Source organism: Narcine bancroftii, chromosome 2 (genome assembly GCF_036971445.1).
Source record: "Narcine bancroftii isolate sNarBan1 chromosome 2, sNarBan1.hap1, whole genome shotgun sequence".
Lineage (NCBI taxonomy): Eukaryota > Metazoa > Chordata > Chondrichthyes > Torpediniformes > Narcinidae > Narcine > Narcine bancroftii.
In genome coordinates, this window is record NC_091470.1 from 41,065,065 (window position 1) to 41,086,445 (window position 21,381).

Sequence of the window (21,381 nt, forward strand, 5' to 3'; positions counted from 1 at the left end):
AATCAGGCTCGGCCTTGCGTCCGGCTGCGCACCAATCGGCGCAGAGGGGGAACGGGCAGCGGGGGAGGTGGTGTCCGGGGTGAGTGGAGGGCGGCAGGCGTCAGGTGGGGATGCGGAGCGGCCGCAGTGGCGTGGCTGCGAGGCGAGGTCCGAGCGTTGCTCGGCTGCGTGGTTGGCGTCTCGGGATCGGAGCGGGTGGGAGTGCCGGCGGCCGCCTGCCCTCGGGCCGGCCGGTTGGAAATGCCGCGGGCTGCCCCGGCCGCCGAGTCTCTTTGACCCTGGTTGTTTTTGGTCTGTTTCAGTGGGGGAGAAGCTGAAAGGGCGCTGCTTCCCTTGCCAGCCAACATGAGGCTCCGCATCTACAAGAAGAAAGTCTTGCTGCTGGCGCTTATCGTGCTGGTGGCCGCCTTCGGCTTCTGGACGGGCGGCAGGCAGAGGAAAGCCGAGGTGTTTCCGAGGGAGGCCGAGGCCTCGCGGCTCGTGCGAGTTGGCGACGGGAAGGTGAGCAGGAGGGCTTCCAACGAATCTGTGGTGGGCGGCACGATGGAAAGGCCGGAGGTCGACAACCTCACGTTGGTCTACCGAGGCGTCGTCTACCAGCTCAATTTTGATCAGGTCGTCAGAAACGCGGAGAGCAGAAGGAGCCGTCCTCCAGACGACGTGGTGGTGGTCGTCCAAGTGCACAACCGGCCGGATTACCTGCACTCACTCGTGAACTCGCTCAGAAAGGCCAAAGGGATAGAGAACGTCTTGTTGATATTCAGCCACGACTTCTGGTCTCCGCAGCTCAACCACATCGTGGCCAGCGTCGACTTCTGTCAAGTCGTACAGGTCTTTTTCCCGTTCAGTCTCCAGTTGTATCCCAACGAATTCCCGGGGCACGATCCTAAAGACTGTCCGCGGGACGTCAGCAAGGCCGAGGCTTTCAAACTGGGCTGTATTAATGCCGAATATCCAGATTCATTTGGCCATTACAGGGAGTCCAAATTCTGCCAGACCAAACACCACTGGTGGTGGAAGTTGCATTTTGTCTGGGAGAAAGTCAAGGTTTTGGAAGATCATAAGGGTTTAGTGCTTTTCATTGAAGAAGACCACTATTTGTCTCCTGATTTTTATCATGTTCTGAAAAATATGTGGAGTTTGAAGACTGAAAATTGCCCTGACTGTGACATACTGTCCCTTGGTACCTATGGACGTGTAAGTGATTTTGGAGATAAAACAAATAAAGTTGAAGTGAAGACCTGGCGATCAACAGAGCATAACATGGGCATGGCTATGACGAGAGAGACCTATCAGAAACTAATAGAGTGCACAGATACTTTCTGCAAATATGATGACTATAACTGGGACTGGACATTGCAGCACTTAACAGTATCCTGTTTGCCTCGCTATTGGAAAGTTATGGTTTGTGAAGCTCCTCGGATTTTCCATGCTGGTGATTGCGGGATGCATCACAAGAAAACTTGCACACCAACTGTTGAAATTTCTAAAATAGACAGAATTATAAGTAGTAATAGACAGCATTTATTTCCAGAAACAATGACAATAAGCAAAGTATTTCCAATGGGTGCAATCACTCCACATGTGAAAAATGGAGGGTGGGGAGATATTAGGGACCATGAACTTTGTGCAAGTTATCGCCGACTGCAGTAATGATGTGATACATTTTTGCCATATGTTTTTAATAGTTTAGTTTTCTCCTGTTGTAAAAACAGAGAACAATCTGATATCTTTGAATTTCAACCTTAAGAAAACCGCTGCCCCAATGGCTCACTTTTTAAATGTATCAAAAGGTTTCTATTGAACATAGTTGAAGGAGCCCCTAGGATAAACTTAGCCTTTGGGTTAACTTGTCTCAACCAGGGTTGCCGTAGGGGATGTTACAATTGGTTTTATAATCCTCTCAGTTGGGGAGGGGAAAAAAATCAACTATGGTTTCCACCTTTGATTGCTGTCAGTAACTATAATAGAAAACTGTTGGGTGAAGTTTGGGACAGTCTGGTCCCCAAGCCAATATAGCTTTTTTGGCTCTTGCCATTACCATTGGATCCCAAAAATGAAGTGTTGGAGGAATGCTGGTACACCAGTATGCCAATGCCTTTGCAAAAGAGTAGCAGGAAAGGGAATGACTTATTTGATTTATAAAGAACATCAACTCTTTAGCAAGAGCTACTATTCTTTTATTGTGTGTGTTCTGGAGTTTGAACAGAAGAAAATGCAATTATATGATGACAAAGAAGTCAAAGGTGCTCATTTTATGTTGCTGGGTTTAAAACTAACTTTTCATTACTTGGTTTACAGTGATACTTATTCAACCCAGCATTGTCACTTTGTTCTTCTAGTGTATTTGCATTAAGAACTTTTATTAAACTATGCCTTAATGTGTGGTATAGCAGCGAGATTATCTTAAATTCATTACCTAGGTTACTTCTGCCACAAGTGGAAGAACTGTAACTGGAAATACTTTGTTTCAAAATGCTCACACCATAAAAACACAGAGATCCAAGAGCAAAATCTGCAGCTAAATTGCCGGATGTTTTTTCCAAAATTGAATTCGTATGAAAATTTGAACAGTTCAACTCGTCTGAATTTGTAGTAAAGGAAAAAAAAGCACTCAATGAATGACTGTAAACATTTTGGCCATTCATCAGTACACTACATTGAATCGTAATGACAGTACTGTTCAGTTCTTTAAGTAAAGCACAAATCTGTAACTGATAATACAATGCAATGTTTTTGTTTATATGTTGCTAACGGTGTCCAAAATAACCAGCATGTCTTTTCCCTGTGATGCGTTAAATAGGGTTCATCTGTTTTGACAGATGATGCTTCATGGCAGTTTGAGACACTGCTGCTCCCCAGAGGCTATTCAATCTTTATCAGCAAATGCCTTAGTTGTTTTTTTTGTATTTCATTGTTCAGCCTCCTGAAATAAAAGGAACAATACAATTCCTTTTGAGAATTGAAGAGATATAAAATACTCAACGCTGTTGTAAAATTTATTGTACTTGAATTTCAAATTATATCACTTTTTCCAAGCAAGGAATTTGATTTCCCTATATGTGTATGTATCAGTTCAACTTGCTGTTCATCCATTCTAATGAGGTGGTCGCATACCAATCTTGTTAGATTTCCCAGAAGGGGCACTTCCTTTTTATAACGATCAGCTAAGCAAGCTTTCATCATAAAACGTTCTTTTAAAAAAAAAACTCCATTGTCTAAATTTCAAAATCTACTTTATCTTGAAGGTAAAAACCAATTCATAATACCTACCCAATATCCTAACTCATCTCCAATTCTCTGTAGTTCCAGCTGTTTTTCTTTCTGGGGCATTTTTGTGTGGTGTCTCTCATGAGACTTGGCCTGCTGCATAATTCAATGGAAACTAAATCTATGAATGGTTTTCTTATTTTCTATCTCAAAGGTGCCTTGTTCTTCAAAATAATCTTCCATCAAAATCAGTGAGGAACCTTGTGGGATTCTTGTGGCAGTGCAGGTGCAGAGGGGCTTGGGCTTGTCAAAGATACCTTGGAGTAACTTGACAATGCTTCTGTTTTGGTTTACTTAACAGTGAAATATGTACAAAGTACCAAATGGCTGCTGCATTCACAGATTTGAAAATTTGCAGCTCGAGAGAAGGGGAAGTTGACATATTAACAAAAAGACAGTAGGTTTTGTATATAGTTTCATTTTTAAAATGATGCTTTCCTCTGAAAAACCTGCAGCGTGATATGTGATTGATCCACAGGTATTTGTCTCTGTGCAGTTAATGCATGGTTCATTATGATTTTAGCTTCTGGACAAGCTCTCAGCTTGCTGCAGATTGTCTTACCAGCCAAGTTGCCAAGGTTTGAGTGACACAATAATTCAAGCTAACTTTTCTGTTCCTCTTTTTAAATTTAGATATACAGCACAGTAACAGGTGTCCTTCCAGCCATGAGCCCGTTCTGCTAAAATACTCCAATTAACCTACAACCCCTGTATGTTTTTGAAGGGAGGGAGTAGACCAGAAGAAAACCAACACAGACACTGGAGAGAACATACAAGCTCTTCACAGAAAGACTGGATTCAATCCAGGTCATTGGTGCTGAAATTGCATTGTGCTAACTGCTAAGCCGACCATGTCATTCCCAAGCCTCTCTAGATCTTGGACAGCACAGCTCCCATACTATGATTCCAGTTGCGATAATTTCCATGGATTTGACTTTCTTAAAGGGGAGATGTATTGTGGCTAGTTTGTTTTTAAATTTTAATTTTTTTTTAAACAGGCCATTTTGGCCCATGAGTCCATGCCGCCCAATTTACACCCCATTAACCCACACCCCCGGTACATTTTTGAACAGTGGGAGGAAACTGGAGCCCCCAGAAAAAACCCATGCAGACACGGGAAGAACATACAAACTCCTTACAGAGCCTGAATCAGTCCCGATTGCTGATGCTATAAAGGCGTTGCGCTAACCGCCACATAAACCTTCCTGAACACTTTTGGGTGTATTTCATGGATTTTAGGCAGCTGATCAAGAAAATCACCTTAAAATTTTTCTATCACCTGCTGTTTTTTTAGATATAACCTATTTTCTGTGATTTCCTGTCATATTTTTAACCTGCTTCAAGCATACAAAGCCATGAAGTGCAACATGTCATTGAAATGTAATTTTCTGCATTCACGCTTGGACGTCTTCCCTGCTGATCTTTGTGCAGACGGTGATGAACGTGGTGAAAGGTTTCACCAGAACATTGCGACCATGGAAAAGTGAGTAACTGGAATCCATCAATGCTGGCCGACTATTGTTGGACACAGACACGAGATGTTTCAGATGCTGAGTACAAACAGAAGTCAACACCAAAATATTTTTATAGCTCAGATGAACTAATTGTCAGCATAATGTGATTAAAATGCTAAATTCAATGAAAGTTCATTAATGTTTCTCCAACTTCCTACATGATACAGCAAATCTAAAATTATCTTTCGTGTTCAGCTTGGAGTCATCCCAAGTTTTTTTTTTCCAGGAAACAAACCTTATGAAAAAATTTGTTTTTTCCGGTGTTATGGGCACCATCCAAGATCAACAGCAAACGTGAGACCGTTGACTATGTATTCAGACCTAATCTTCTTTCCCGCATTTCATTTCCTCACTCAAATCTCCCGTCATAAAAGTCCCACTGGGAAGTCTTGTGTAAAAAAATAAATAAATAAATAACTTGTCTTCACTGAAAGTGTGGTATGAATTGTCTTCTGATCAACCAGGAAAGGGTCTCCTCTTCAACTCTTGCTTCACCAACTATCCTGCCTCTTTTTACCTTAGTTGCTGTAATGGGCTAAACAAGCATGGGTAAGTGGTGGTTCAGCAGAGCAAAGATGACATACCCCTTCTGCAATCACTCGTGAAGGTAGTCTGTTGAAATTGGCCACTTCCATTTGGAATTGAAGCTCAAGAATGGGCAACACAAGTATCAAATGCAGAAAGATCACATCCAGAACTATCAAATGCTGTGAATTACTAACAGTGTTTTGTATTATCAGGAAGCTTGAGTATTTGCAAATCTACATGTTGCTTCTGTCTGCTGTTCACTGCCAAGCAACAGGAGATCAATTCTGGCCAGAGAGAAAATGCATTGGTGAATTCCAAGAGGCAATAGTTTGCTCCAAGTTGTACCATATTCTAAATGTTTCTTGAAAAGAGACAAACATCAAAGTTGGTTTTATGATGGGTGTGCACTTCTGTGTTTGCAGCATGTGGTGCATTTCTGTTGTAATTTTCTTATTGTTAAATTGGATCTTTTTGCATTGTCTCTTACCACAGTACTTGAAAAAGAATTGATCTCTGAAAATCCTTGGTAAGTATGGTCTCTTGCCTGAGGGTTTTTTTGAACAATCTTTTCTTAGTTCTGCTCTGAGGACTTACTCATACTGGATCATCATGCTGAACTTTCAAAAATGGTCACCAGACTTTTAAAGTGGACACCCAATACTTCTGCAACATTAGACAAATGCTACTAGATCTGAAATACCAAAAAAGTATTGTAATTTAATAAACATTCTAAAAATTAAACAACAGATAAGCAAGACACTGAAGATACTTTTAAATAGTGCATGGGAAGCAACAGATTTTCCTGGTACTACAGGTGGAGTACCCCATCTCCGAAATGCTTGGATCCAGACTTTGTTTTTTTGTGGTTTTTGGAATAATGGAACAAAGCAGCACGTTAATATCAGCCGAACACCTGTATCAACAACAACAAACGGCAGCCGGCTTTTTGAGCGCCCACATAACGCCACAAGTGGAAAAATAACATGAAATAATGTTCAGTACTTATCAAAAAAATCATCACTGCTTAAAAAAGATAAATACAGCACCAAACACAAAATTCTTGATGGTTTTTTCAAATGTTTCTGCCACTGCCAGTCCCCGACACCTTTCCACCATTGATCCCCGCCATCTATCTGCTGCTGCCGGTCCATGACCACGATATCTTCTGCCCAGGGAGCCCAAAATCCCCACTCCTGTCTGGGAGCCCAAAGCAACTCCTTTGATGCGGATGATATTGAGAATGGAGTTGCCGTTGCCGTTGCCTACTCCGGCTGCAGCTGATGCTGAAGATTTAGACCCAGCTCCATCTTCCCGCCAGAAGCAAAGATTTCATTTTGTACCATAGAGCTCTGTTGTTACCAAACAGGTCGGGTGGTGAATTTTTTTCAACTTATAATAGCATTTCAGCACTTTTTAAAAAAGTTCAGTTTGAAGATTGCATCTACTGACTCAGACCTAATATAAATTTGAGATTTTTCTTTTTGGGAATCATGCCACACAATATTTCATTAATAGATCATTTCAGGCAGTCCAATTATATAATTTACAATTTTTCCAATCTAATCCCTGTGTTAAACATTGCGATTTTGTGAAAGAGAAATGCATTTTGTATCACAATCACCCAGAAAAATGCTACCTGTATTAGGTTCTTCAAAAACTTTCAAATTGTGACCTCGGAGTAATGCTAAGACAGGATATTTTTGTACATCTAGAAATAAATGGCAACCTGAAATTAAAAGGTGAACATCAATGGATAAAATTCTAAAAGGAGAGGCAGATAAATATATAATCAATGCATATTGTGTGATATCCTAAAATGCTTCACAGTTGATTGAGTAACTTTTGATGTGTAATCATTGTAATGTAGTAAACAGTACTCAATGGATGGTGAGTGAAAAAAGGGGAAACAGGAAAAATTGCAGATTAGTTCCAATATAAATATGACTATTCAGTGCCTTGTCTAATGGTCAGGAAATCAAAGATCAAAAATGTGCTTCTTTATTCAACTATGAATAAGATACTAAGAGGATCTTGCTGAATTATATTTTCATTTTACTCCTTTTGCAGCAGAAAGAATATAGGAGTTCACTTAAGAGGAAAATAAAGGGCAAGAGGGGGCTATGGCAATTAAGGTTAAGAAGAATGCCGAAGGATTCTGAGTAAAGTGTAATTAGGAAAAGAATACAGCTCCCTAACGATCAACAAGTCATACGCATATGGAACCACAGAGATGGGTCAGTCATTTAACATGTAGTTCTAATCCATATTTAACATGGAGAAAGACAGGGAAACTGGGGAAGTAAATAGCAATGTCTTGAAAGAGGCCAAATGACAGAAAAGAAAATGCTGAAGGTCTTAAAATGAATAAAGGTAGATAAATCCCTGGGATCCTGGATATCATGGATGCTAGGAAGAACATTTAAATGTCCTAATTGTGGTCACTAACTCCAAAATGCTTGTCCACTAAGAGGTTTGACACCTGACCAGGTTCATTGCCCAGTACTACATCCAGTATGGCTTCTCCTCCAGTTGGTCTGCCAACTTACTGTTTGGAATCTTCTTGGTCAACTAACAAATTCTGCTCCATCTAGCCCTTTTGCATTAAGGTAGTGGCAATCAATATTAAGGAAGCTGGTGTTCCCTATGACAACCCTGTTGGTTTTCCATTTTTCCAAACTCTGGCTAGTTATCTGATCTGGTCCTTAGTAGCCATTGGGTGGGGTCCTTCCTGTTTTATACTTCCAGCCACACAGTAGACGATCCCTCTATGGCAGGGGTTCCCAACCTGGGGTACATGTACCCCCAGTGGTACATTTGCACTTTTCAGGGGGTCATTGGGTCTGAGAGAATAACCACTACTGTACAATACATGATGTTGTAATCTGCAGTCAGATTGCACAATGTTGTTTTTTTTTAATCCTTAATTTTTAGGGGTACACGGGAACCTATAAAAATGCCCAAGGGGTACAGAGGAACAAAAAGCTTGCGAACCCCTGTTCTATAGCATCCTCATCCTCCCTTTCTGTCCCTAATTAGCAATGCCACCCCACCCCCATTTACCTCCCTCCCTATCTGCTTTGAAACATCTATACTTAGAGATGGAGAAAATGGATGAGGTTCTTTCCTTTGTCTTCATGAGAAAACAATGTTAATGTAGTTAAGGAAAAAGTGAGAAATATTGTATGGGCGAAACCTAGAAAAAGTTGGCATTTTTGCAAGGGAATAAATCATCAGTATAACATATTCCCAGGCTACTAAACAAGAGAATATTCTGGATTCATTCTTCCCAAGGTGCAGGGGTGGTGCCAGAAGCTTGGAAAGAATAGTTACTTCTGGCCGGTTAGTTTAACTTTGGTGGTGGGAAAATTACATGTGACAACAAAAATTTTGCTTCCTGAATAGCTTTGGATGTATTTTATGGTTTTGGGCTGCTGATCTCAAAAATCACATTAAAATGTTCCTATCATGTACCTTTTTTTTTAGATATACCTATTTTTGTGATTTTCTGTCATATTAGTCAGGATCGATGCAGACAGGCTATAAAAGCAGTTTACGTATAGAGATGCTGTGCATTACATTGAACACATGTTCTTCAGGCAATAATTTAGTGAGTAACCTTAACAATAGCATTTATTGTCTTCAGAAAGATTCAAAACAGCAGAAATGTCTTGTCAATATTACAACAGCTGTGATAATCCTTTTACAATTGTGGCGAGAATACACTTAAGGCACAAAGACGCAGGATGACTACACTTATTAAGAAAGCCTATGAGCTCTACTTCGATTCTAAAATTGGTGACCAAGACAAATTCTGGGAAAACAATTTTAGGTCAGTTGAATTAACAATGTGTCAGCATCATTATGCAATTAAACATTGCTAAATTCAATAAAAGTTAATTTAATGTTTCTCCAACTTCCTATGTGATACAACAAATTAGAAATTATCTTTGGGTTTAGGTTGAAGTTGTCTATTATAATCCCCAATTTTTTTTCAGGTAACAAATATTTAAAAAAATAGTTGTCCAGTGGTATTTGAATAATTTCTGATCAACAATATAAACTTTTATTTAGAAAGTCACAGATTCATCAAAGAAAGACACTGTGGATTTGTTAAGGGAAAACTGAGGACATTGGAATTTATTGAGCTTTAAAAAAGAGAGTCAATGAGGCAATACATTTGATGCAGGCTGCATGGATTTTAACAAAGACCTACAAGGTAGACTGGTCAAAAAAGTAAATACCCATGAAATTCCAAGGGAGAATAGTGAATGGGTCCAAAAGGCAATTTGACAGCAAGCAACCACTAATGATTGATGAGTTGTTTATGTGACTGGAAGATGTTACCAGTGGGATTTCACAGTGCTTAGTACTTGGTCCTTATTGTATATATTAATAACATAGACTTAAACAAATAGGCCATTGTTTAAAAAAAAAGTATTAACTGTTACAAAATTTAGCCATGGTGAAGGTGAGAATTTTACACTTCAGGAAGAACAGATTATTTGGTCAATGGATTTTAGTTGCACAACAAATGAAATTCAATCTAGAATGCTTAAGTAATGCATTTAAAGAGGTGCAACAAGATAGGGGAATATAAAGAATGGGATAAGATACAGCATGGTGTGTAAAATGGAATACATGTCCATTAAGTTCTGATCACCACATTGGAGAATTGGAGAAGCAAAAATGGAAATTTTCAATAATGGCCAAGAATGGATAGACCTGTATTGGAACAGGTCCAGACTGAAGGGAAATTTAAGTATAGTATCATGAGAGTCAATAGGAAAAAGTTATTTTCCTTGACAGAGGGTCAAGAGGCACAGTGTTGCATGAGGTACAGCTCCAGTAACTCGGGTTCAAGACTGATCTCTGGTTCTCCCTGTGACCACTTAGGATTCTCCAGGTGCTTCAGTTTTCTTTCACGTTCAAAATGTGTGGGTAGGTATGTTAATTGGTCCTGGTACACAGGTGAGAAACAGAATCTGGGAGAATTTGTTGAGAATGTAGGATTAGCATAAATGGGTGCTTGATTGTTGGTGCAGATTCAGTGGGCCAAAGGGCTCGTTTCCTGGCAGTCCAATTCTAAAAACTAGAGGGTCATTTGGTAGAAGGATCTGAGAGGTGATGAAGAAGACTTTTTCATTCAGAGATGGATAGGATCCTCAACTCATTGCCTAAAGGAGGGTCAAGTCAGAAATCACATTTAGAACGTTCTTGGATGTATCATGAAGGACTGGAAGGTGAGATTGGTGTCGGTAAATGTTTTTGACCAGCACAGACAAATGGGTCAGAGAGTCTCCTTATATGTTACATTTTATGTAATTTAAGAAATCAGTCATTCATGCATTAATGATTTGTTTTAAAATAATGCACTTATAAAATTCTAAACAAACTTAAATTATATTGTACAATAATACTGTACATTTAAGATGCATTAATAAACAAAACTATTTAATCTAGTTGATAAAGTTCAGTATTCTGAAACGTAAATGCAGAATGTGTTGAATGGTCAGAAATAACCTTAATACTTCCATCAGCAGGATTAATTTCCTCCAGAATTTGGAATGGAGCTGTTTGTTTAACAAACTCTGAACCATTGTCATTCATTTGATCAGCTAGAAGGTCATCTTCATCAAGAACTTCATTATCACCATTCTCCCTTTTTGTAGAGTCAGAAATGACTGAGGACTCATTATTCAGAGATATTGGACTCTTTGCTTGTGGCATATCAAGGTCTGAGGGTGGAATAACTGACTGACTTTCAATTTCAACCTCACTAATAAATTTACTCCCTTCAGCGGGATTCATGCACATTTTTTGAGACAGCTGGTCCATCCCAAGGTGTGGAATTAATACTGTTCCTTCTGATGAACTGTGTAACTGTACCACATTATCACAACTCCCTGATAGAGAAACCAATTCCTCTCTTTGACAAGAATCAAATTCCACACCATCATTTGTCAAAGATGTTTCCTTTTCTGGGGTGGATTCAGTAGTGCAGATTTCTTCTCTGTGTTGCTGAATGTTTGATGGAGTACTGCAAGCTGTATTGTGATTCAGATCACACACAGGAGAATTGATATCCTCTTTTTGCTGAAACTACAAAACCAGAATTAATATTTAACTGAATTTGGACTCCAAATTTTCAGATTACAAAGTTCTACTTATTGGCTTTGAGGACAATTTTAGAAATTATGCAGTTGAAATTGTCATTGATGATGAAAACAGGAATTAGAAATTCTATTCACAAATGCATTACTAAGAACACAAGTTAAATACAAATCTGGAATGCACTCCTAGAAAGAGCTGGGTGAGTCAAGAAATGGCAGATGGACAAGTGTGAAGTGTTGCATTTTATCAAACCAGGGAAGGACTTGCAGACAAATGGAATTTAAAACAGAGAGGTAAGGGTATACAGTTCCCTAAAGTTGCCACACAGACAGACAGGACAGTGAAGGTTGCATTTGGTGTGCTTGTCTTCTTCGGACAGGGCTCAGAATACAAGAACCGGGGCGTTAAGTTACAACTCTACAACTCGTTGGTGAGACCAGAGTTGAATTATTGTATGCAGTTGCCAACCTTAATAGGAAGGATGTCATCAAGCTGGAAGAGACGCAGAAAAGATTTACAAAGATATTCCTGGGTCTGGAGGGCTTGAATTATGAAGAAATATTATACAGCTTGGGACTGTTTTCCCTGCTCTTGTAGTAGGCTAAAGGATGTTCTTATAGGGGCATAAAGTGAATGGTGACACTCTTTTTCCAGAGATTTAAAAGGGACCTGATGGGCAATTTTTTTTCTCCACATGTAGGTTTGTGGGTATATGTAACAAGCTGTAGAGTAAAGCACAATTACAATATTTAAAAGTCACTTAGACATGGATGGGAAAGATTTTGAGAGTGCTGAACCAAATGTAAGTAACTGAGTCTAGCTCTGACAAACAAGTTAGTCAGCATGGACAAAGTGGCCCAAACAGCCTGCTTGATGGCTCTTCTGAAGCAGTTGTAACTATCACAAAATAACTGGATATAGACTTGAAAAGGAAAAACATAGCAATGTGAATAAAAAGCAGGGGAGCTGGGACTACTTTGAAAGGTCTTCCAGCACTGCTCAGGAGAATAAGGTGAAACTATGAGAAAGATAGCCTTCACAATGAATCAAATATAATACAATTTCTGGAAGATACATATGCCCTTTGACATGGAGAGAACCTCTCAATGATTCCCTGGTTCTTCCCAGGATGCTCTGTTAGAGCCTTCTCTATCATAACCTCAGAAATCTGTGAACTATCCAGGACTAAAACTACATGAGAATCATTCTGCTGACAAAATAATGTTATGCTTTGTTACATGAGTAACCAAATGTTTTGTAGTATATTGAGCTATAATAACTGCATAAAAACTCTTATCAGCTTAAAAACTAAAATGTTACAAATTGGATTTCAAAATTCCCACATTTTAAGAAGTCTTTCAATGCCCTTACACCTACTTTGCCATTAAATAAAATCATGGCAGAGTTTTTACCTCAGCATCATTTTCCCAGCTACCCATATGACTTTCTGATTCCCTTAACATCTCAAAATCGATCAACCTCAGTCATGAATACTATATTTAGTGACTAAGCCTCCACAAACTTCTTTGATTGTGAATTCCACAGTTCACCACATTTAATGTGAAGTAAGTATTTCTCAACTGTTTTAAATTGCCAAGCCTTCATTATCAGACTGTGACACCTGGTTAATATCACCAAGGGAAACTTCAACTCTGCATATACCCAGTCAAGTCCTTTGTGGTGGGATGTTGACAAAAATGCATTTATGTTCAGCTCTAACGTGCTCTGTAATCAAAAATAACCATATAAGTATACACAAGAATAATGTGCAGTTAAATGAGATATAAAACAGGGCTCAATTTTGGGAAGAAATAAAAGAGAATGAGAACACTTTTGAAGATGGAGAATACTGCAGTTAAAACAAAAAAAAACTTTGAATTTGTTCTGGAGAAATTTACTTCTGCTCTGTGAAGTAATTTTCAAAGTCTTTCTATGAAATTTTTAACAATGGTTGAAAAGACAGGAGCATAGATTGTGAATGTTGGATCTTTCGAGTTTTATGGAACTCACCTTTGAGAAAATAACAAGACGCTTTTCACTGACTTCTGACACTGTCAAAATTGCCGAACATTTTTCAGCCTCATTGGCCGGGATTGAATCATTCAAGGAACTTCTCAGGAATTGATCAGCATTTTCTGAAGTTACAAACAACTTGTTCTAAACAGAAAAAAAATGTTCACATGATGAATAGAGAGCATCTGACAAATGTACAAATTCTTCACTTTAGAGTTGTAGAATCATGGAATGAAGCCACAGGCCCTTTGACCCATGACAACCAAGGTGCCTATCTGAGATAATCAGATTTACCTGCATGTGGACCAATAACTTTTCCTATCCATGTACCTGTGAAAATGTTGTTTAAACTTTGTAATTGTACCTGCTTCTATCACTTCCTTATATTGACCACCCCCTTTGTGTGAAAAATGTGACACTTTGGTCCCCTTGAAATCTCTCCCCTCTCACCATAAACCTAAATCCTCTAAATATTATTTTATTCTATCCTGGGAAAAAGTCCTTATCTGGACCTTTCATGACTTTATTAAACTGTATAAGGTCACCCCTCAATCTCCTTTGCTTCAGGCAAAGCAGTCCCAGCCTATCCAATCTCCCTTATAACTTAATCCCTCTAATACTGGCAAGATTGTTCTAAACCTTTTATGCACCCTTATTTAATCATATATTTTCCAAAGTATGACAACTGGAGTTGCACAAAATACTCCAAGTGTGGTCTCACCAAAATCTGATAGAGCTCACAAGATATAGGAGCAGAAGTAGGCCCATTGGCCCATCAAGTCTGCTCCACCATTCTAATCATGAGCTGATTCATCCTCCCACTCATCCCCACTCCCCGGCCTTCTGACTAATCAAATACCTGTCAATCTCTGCCTTAAATACACCCAACGACCTTGCTTCCACAGCCACCTGTGGCAATATTCCATTGTGTCATGACCATCTGATAAAGAATTTTTTCTGCAACTCTTGTTTTAAATTGATGCCCCTTTATCCTGAAGTTATGCCCTCTTGTCTGAGAAACCCTTACCATGGGAAGCATTCTTGCCACATCAACTCTGTCTAGGCCTTGCAGCATTCAAAATGCCCCTCGTCTTTCTGTACTCCAACAAGTACAATCTAAGAGCCAACAATCATTCCTCATATGCTAGCCCTTTCATTCCTGGTATAATTGTGAAGTCTCTCCAGTGTCACCAAATCTTTTCTCAAATAAGATATCCAAAACTGTACACAGTACTCCAAGTGAGGTTTCACTAGTGCGTTTTAGAATCTCAACATTACATTACTGCTCTTGTATGCTATTCCTCTAGAAATGAATGTCATTGCATTCATCTTCTTCATTCAATGCCAGTGGAAACATGTCATCCCAACTTTTGTACCAATGATGCAACTTCCTCACCACCTTAACTGTGTTTCACTTTCAGGGAACTATCTACTTATACCTCTTGATTTTGCTGTTCTGTAACACACCAGGTTCCTCCCATTCACTGTGTACAGCCTTCCTGGGTCAAACTTTCCAAAATGCAACATTTTAAATTCCATCTGCCATTCCTTTACCCACTTTCTCAGCTGATCTAAATCCTGTTGTGACCTCAGTCAACTTCTTCATAGTTCATACCACCAGTTGGTGGCACCTGTAAACTTATATTAATCATGTCATCTGTACTCATATCCAAATCCTTGATATAAATGGCAAATGCATCACTGATCACAGGCCTCCAACTTGAAAAACATCTTTCCATTACCACCCTCTGACTCCTTCCAACAAGCAAATTTTGGATCCTGTGTAATGTAAATATCTGGTCCAGCCTACCATGAAGAAGCTTGTCAAAGGCATAAGTAAATTCCATGTGGACAACATGCACTGCCTTGCCTTGGTCATCTCTTTAAAAAGAAAACTAAATCAAATTGGTGAGGCATGATTTCTTTTTTTTTTAAATTTTTTATTTTTCACACCATAAATCACATTAGCCATGATATACACTATTTCTTTTTCACACATATACAGTGACTTTGGTGAGGCATGATTTCCATGCACAAAGCTATGCTGACTATCCATAATCAATCTCGGCCTTTCCAAAGGCAGATAGATCCTGTCTCTCAGAATCCCCTTCAATAACTTTCCAATAATAAACATTAGGCTCACCAGCCTGCAGTTCCTTAATGGCCTCACAAGACTTTTTAAAGGAAAACACAATGCTAGCATCCCTCCAGACTTCTAGTTCTTTACTGATGGCTAACAAATATACAAAAATCTCTGCCAGGGCCCCATCAGTTTTTTCCCTTGCTTCCCACAATGTCCTAGGATATACACTGTCAGGCCTGGGGATTTATCCATCTTTATGCACTTCAAGAACACCTAAACCTCCTCTATTATAACGTCAATATGTTTCAGAACATCACTGTTCTCTTCTTCAAACTCTTTAGCTTCTACAGCTTTCTCCAACGTAAATACAGAAAACAAATATTCATTTCAGAACTCGTCCATCTCCCATGGCTCCACAAATAGACCACCTCACAAGTTTAAAGGAATCTATTCTTCTCCAGCAACCTTCTTCCTGATTTTTTTTCCTGTGTAAAATGGGCTTTGGTCCCTTACCCCAAGATATACAACCAACCACAAAACATATGAGCAGAAATAGACTAATCAGCCTATCGAATCTGCCCCACCATTTAATCATGAGCTGATCTATTTTCCCACTCAGCCCAAATGCCCAGCCTTCTTCCCATTGTTTCCATATGAGAATAGTTGATGAATAATGCCACAAAACATAGAAGAGTAAAGAATAGAAACAGGCTCTTTGACCCAACATGTCTGCCCTGACGATGATGCCAATCTAAGTTAAACAAGAAAATCTGCAGAACCTGATGTCAAGTGCAATGCACAAATGTTCTGGAGAAATTCAGCAGGACACACAGCATCGAAGCTTTTTCCTGACAAAAGACCCAGGCCTGAAATATTGGTTACCCTTTACTTCCTATGGATGCTGTGTGGCCTGCTGAGCTTCTCCAGTACATGTGTGCATTGCTAATCTAACTAATCTTATCAGATTGCTGGGCATTTGGGCTGAGTGGGAAAATAGATCAGCTCATGATTAAATGGTGGGGCAGATTCGATAGGCTGATTAGTCTATTTCTGCTCATATGTTTTGTGGTTGGTTGTATATCTTGGGGTAAGGGACCAAAGCCCATTTTACACAGGAAAAAAAATCAGGAAGAAGGTTGCTGGAGAAGAATAGATTCCTTTAAGTATCAGATATCAGGTCTGTATCCCTCTATATTTACACAAATGTTTAAAAGCCGCTTAAAAATGACTATTGTGTCAGCTTCTATCTCCCCTGGCAGCGCATTCAAAGCACCAACCACTCTTCATATAAAAACTTGACTTGCAAATTTCCCTCTCTCAACTTGTGCCAAAAGCTTGAATAACTCAATACTGTGATAATAAACTTCTGTTTCAAATTTATCTCCTACAAACCAAGTAGCTATGTATATTCAACAGGGATTTTACCAAAAGGCTGCACCTGGCAATTGGAGTCAGGTGACTCAGGCAGTTGGATTTGAAAAGCTCAGATCACCAGGAAACTGATAAGGCAATAGAGATCAAGTGATCCAAGGAACTTGTGACACAGGGTGGTATTAATTCACTTCAACTCAGCAGTCTAGGGAGATGGTATATTGGCTGGAGTTCCACATAGTACATGCAGCAGGGAGTATGAAATTTACAATTAACAAGTTTTTTTTCTCTTCAAACCTCAAGTTGATTTTTTTTTGTGTATCTTCTTTGGCTTGGCTTCGCGGACAAAGATTTATGGAGGGGGTAAAAGTCCACGTCAGCTGCAGGCTCGTTTGTGGCTGACAAGTCCGATGCGGGACAGGCAGACACGGTTGCAGCGGCTGCAGGGGAAATTGGTTGGTTGGGGTTGGGTGTTGGGTTTTTCCTCCTTTGCCTTTTGTCAGTGTGTAGTCTTATAAAAATGGTAGGATCACAGAACAGACTAAAGAGGGAAAGCACAACATTCAACAGTCATGTTTACATGACAGGTAGAATTTAGGATTGGGAAAGTTACCTGTAATGAGTTGTGTCTATGCCCAGAACTGAAGCTTTGCCATAAGCCTTGACTCTCAAATGACTTTATTAAAACCACTGCTGCATTATCTTTTGATATGTTAAGTATGCTTTCTCTGGTGTTCAGCTTATTTTCAAAAGGAAATTGAATAATCAAGGAATACAAGGTATCAGAGTCTGTGGTCCCAAACATGATGTGATAATCAGAGGTACAAAGCACAGATTTCAAACTCTTTTCATTGATATTTTTCACTTGTAGTACAAATGTAACAGTGCTTTTGTTCTGATGGTAATGGAAATCTGGACACACAAGTTCATTTTCCTTTAAAGAGTCTTCTGAGCAACATTCAGTATTTGCTGATGAACTTATTTGTGGATGTTCACTTATTTGTCCATCCACAGTTCTACTAGGTTGGTTTTCTAAAGACCCATGAAAACTTTTATCATTAGAAGGACCTTCCTCAGGGTGTTTCTTCTGTTCATCAGAATCCACCTCTGAAATAGCTTGAGGAGAAACAATCAAATCATTTGGTTTTAGAAAATTATTACATGAAATTGATGTAGCTACTCCATCATCTTTTGCAACAGATGATGGAATGTCACTCAGTTCAGGGTGTTCATAACTTTGAGATTGCTGCCAATTGGAATCTTCATAATTTATATAAGCAGAATGATCTTCATTGATCTCATGGGAATCTCCTTCAAACTGATTTAATTCCGGTTTCAATGGTGATTTTTCAAACTCCACATCCTTGCTCACTGGCTCATACTCACTAGTGTGATTCTCTTCTAGTTCAAAGTCTTGCTTTGAAGGAACAACAGGCAATGTAACCACCAGCTGTCGCTTCGATCTGTTAAATTTGGCTGATCCTTGGTTTTCATCTACTGGATAGGGAAGTGTCAATTCAAGCTTGTAAGCTGGTTTCTGTGACTCTAAACTCAAGAAATTCTTGGTCACATCCAAACAAGCATTCTCAGCAGAGTTAAGCAGCGGGAGGTCAATCGTAACCACCAGTTCTTTCGGCCTGGTAGTGGGAGCAGCTTCACGGGCATATCGATAATCCTGCATGTCAAAAACTGATCGGTAAACTATGGAGTATTTGGGTTGGGTAAATGCGTTCGTTTGACTCTTCTTATCCGCGTCTTTCCCAGCAGCGTTGGATCTATCAGTTGTGCTTTCATCCTTGTCGTAACTTTGTGAGCTATTTTCTGATTTTGGAAGATCGTAAGGATAAGGAAACCTTAAAGGATTATCTTCGTGTGAAATTTCCTTGTGGCCACCAGGAAGTGGTTTGCGGATAACAGTCGCATGGGGCAATCCCTTGTATTTTACTTTCAAAGTTTTAACGTTTCTCCAATCCAGCTTTGCCTTTAGTTGTTTCTCTATTGTGTCCAATGAAATTTCATCCACCATTTTTCGAAACTTCGTATTCCTATCAGCCATATACAGAGCGTCCGGATGAAACACCACATCGCAAATCAGATGTTTTTGGCCGCCTTTCCCCACATCCTCCCTCACAGGGGCGAGGCCGTAAGGCAGAGACCAGTGCTGCCCCAGCGCCCCGTCACCGTCCCTTCCCGGTTTGCAGGCGGGCTTGTTTATCAGCTCGTTGCTGCAGACGTTGATGAAACATTTCTTATCACCGTGGATGCTGGTTTTCAGGACGTGGCCCGGGATGGGATGCACGAACTTGACGTCCACTCCTCTCTCCTTCTCCAGCTGAATAATTTCCTCTTCGTACTTCTTCTTGTTTTCAGGGTTGGAGATCTCTTCTGCGTATTCGGACAGCATCCTTCGAAACTTCTCCTCTTTCAGCGCTTTCGAGAAACGATCCACTTCTTCACGAGTCAATTCCAACTCTTCCAGCTTGGACGCCGACGCCATGACTCCACCAAGGCTCAGCGTCCATCCGCCGGCCCGGCCCGGCGCGCGCTGATGACGTCAGGGGCCCAGCCTCCCTCTCCATCCTTTCGGCCGACCCCGAATGGACAAAAGAGGAAGGCGCTATTTTCCAATTTTAAAAACATGTATATTTAAAGTTTAGAGCTTTGCATTTCAAGCAGAAAATGCTCTCCGCCCGAGGTCTAATTTGTTGGTGCGGTCGATGACGGGAAGACGACCGTGTGATCCGGTCATGTTGCCATGGAGAGGACGCGAAGCAAAAGCAAACAGCGGAAGTCGTTGCTTTTTTCAATATTTTCTAAGTATCCAATCAAAGTCGATATATTATTACATATAGCTATAAATAACCTATGATGCATTGAAAAAGACTGATAATAGTCTTCCTTGTGAAGCTATTGTGTGCCACTGCTATAAGAGGGAAAACAACCGAACCACAAAATGGGGATCGAAATCAGCTTATAAATTATGAAAATAATTAAGACAATTACCCCATAAACAAAGTTTAAAATTCATTTCAATAATAGAACGTCTAATTTTTCCCCCCCTAAGTCAGGCACGCCATCACATCTGAGAGCCATTGAGTATGTTAGAAATAGAAGTACCTTTAAAGAAATTGCTCGAGACAAAAATTGAGAACAAAGAACATTTATTACAGCAACAATGCAAAGTTGGGTGCTTCCCCTTACCCTGGGAATACACACATACACTGGGGCTCACCCAACTTTTATACAGTAAATTTCAGCATCAGAATACCCTCCCCCTTACATTCTTCTGCCCCCTGGATGGGTTTGGCATTAGGCAATCCTTCCTGCCTACGTGCAGTTTCAGTATACTTGGAGGACCAGGGGTTATCCTGTCGGTGTCTTCTTATGCCATTATTCCCATTGTCCTTATTCACATCCTAGCCCTTGTCCCCATTCACACCTTCCCGACTCTCAGGGCTACAGTCCCTTCATCTGCAGGGTTCGTTAATCTTGTCTAGGGTTTACTAGTTAAATATACATACTTGATAAATCTGTTGTATGGCTTACTAATTATATATGTATAACTTCCTAATACTATCTAAGGTCTTCTAATTATTTATGCAAGCCTTGCTAATTCTATCTGAGGCTTGGCGACCCTTATCTCATTCAGACTAACTCTACTTCTATTCTCAATTGTCTGTCCTTCTCTCCTTCATTCAGTGAACTTGCTGGTGTAGGAGATTCTTATCTTACTCAGACAGTGTCAGCTTCCTGCCTTCTAATATCCATGTCTCATGTTGTTTGCACTGGCTTCATTCAATTACTTATGTATCAATTTTATTTTCTTCATTTCTTCATGTTCATATTACAATGTCAGTTTTTCTCATCTCTCACACTCCTCACTTTTCTTTTAGATCAGTAATACTGATCTCACGCAATGATCAGTGTTACTGATCTCAGTGTTACTGGTCTCTCACAATCCTCTGTTTTCTTTTAGATCAGTATCACTGATGCGGTAGAGTGGAACATGTTGGTTTTCCCAGCTGGTCAATAAACGGATAGCAGTTTCCATGTCCTCAGAAAGATGTTGGGGATCGTACATCCTTTGGGTGAAAGCGTTCTGGCGAAAGGGTAGATGAGTTAAACGATGTGTAACAGTCTGTATGTAGGGAAGCAGTAAGATGGTGAGAGCAATAAGTCCAGCTGTTAAAAGGGTTGCGATGATCAGACTCCAGTAACCCGTGAAAAGTCCAGTCCATCCCGCAGAGGACCGAGGTTGCAAAGTCTGTCCCTGGGCATGGGAAGTTTTTCGACGTCCTGAAGAAGTGCTCATAACCGCCTGCCTGTTGTGAGTAGTGTCTTTAAAGAGTCCTTCACAAGTGCTGCGTTCAGCAGCGAAGCTGTAATCGAGCGGCAGGCGGTTTTGTTGAAGTGTGTCTGTTAAACGTTGTTTATCTTCAGCCCGTAACCTCAGGGCCATTGTGTTGTGTTGGATGATAATGCCCAAGGCTG

At 40.0% G+C, this 21,381-nt stretch overlaps 2 protein-coding genes and 1 long non-coding RNA gene across 5 annotated transcripts in view; 2 read left to right on the forward strand and 1 right to left on the reverse strand.

Annotated features, from left to right (window-relative positions):
* The first annotated feature begins 63 nt into the window (after window positions 1–63).
* On the forward strand, window positions 64–2,980 carry mgat2 (alpha-1,6-mannosyl-glycoprotein 2-beta-N-acetylglucosaminyltransferase). 3 transcript variants are annotated; one of them, XM_069916379.1, is made up of 2 exons: window positions 64–79; window positions 303–2,980. In XM_069916379.1, the coding sequence occupies exon 2, from the start codon at window positions 346–348 to the stop codon at window positions 1,651–1,653; it is 1,308 nt and encodes a 435-aa protein (XP_069772480.1). In that variant the 5' UTR covers window positions 64–79; window positions 303–345; the 3' UTR covers window positions 1,654–2,980. The 3 variants fall into 3 exon arrangements, with proteins under 3 accessions (XP_069772480.1, XP_069772478.1, XP_069772479.1); XM_069916377.1 differs by having other exon boundaries at window positions 70–104; XM_069916378.1 differs by lacking the exon at window positions 64–79 and adding an exon at window positions 98–147.
* Window positions 2,981–8,915: 5,935 nt separating this feature from the next.
* Window positions 8,916–19,608, reverse strand: dnaaf2 (dynein axonemal assembly factor 2). Its single transcript, XM_069916380.1, has 3 exons — window positions 17,504–19,608; window positions 13,434–13,580; window positions 8,916–11,411 (listed from the first exon to the last, which is right to left on the reverse strand). Exons 1-3 carry the CDS (start codon window positions 19,385–19,387, stop codon window positions 10,764–10,766), a joined length of 2,679 nt encoding a protein of 892 aa, XP_069772481.1. The 5' UTR covers window positions 19,388–19,608; the 3' UTR covers window positions 8,916–10,763.
* LOC138753423 (uncharacterized) overlaps window positions 19,452–21,381 on the forward strand; it is a 34,574-nt gene continuing 32,644 nt past the window's right edge. The window contains exon 1 of the long non-coding RNA XR_011351158.1: window positions 19,452–19,707. This is a non-coding gene — a long non-coding RNA (uncharacterized lncRNA). The remainder of the gene's footprint in view (window positions 19,708–21,381) is intronic.

Coding starts and splice junctions, on each gene's coding strand:
- mgat2 (XM_069916379.1), top strand. CDS start 346: ATGAGGCTCCGCATCTACAAGAAGAAAGTCTTGCTGCTGGCGCTTATC.
- dnaaf2 (XM_069916380.1), bottom strand. CDS start 19,387: ATGGCGTCGGCGTCCAAGCTGGAAGAGTTGGAATTGACTCGTGAAGAA. Junction 13,581..17,503: donor ATAGACACAACTCATTACAG/GTAACTTTCCCA, acceptor TTTTCTGTTTAG/AACAAGTTGTTTGTAACTTC. Junction 11,412..13,433: donor GTCTTGTTATTTTCTCAAAG/GTGAGTTCCATA, acceptor CTGGTTTTGTAG/TTTCAGCAAAAAGAGGATAT.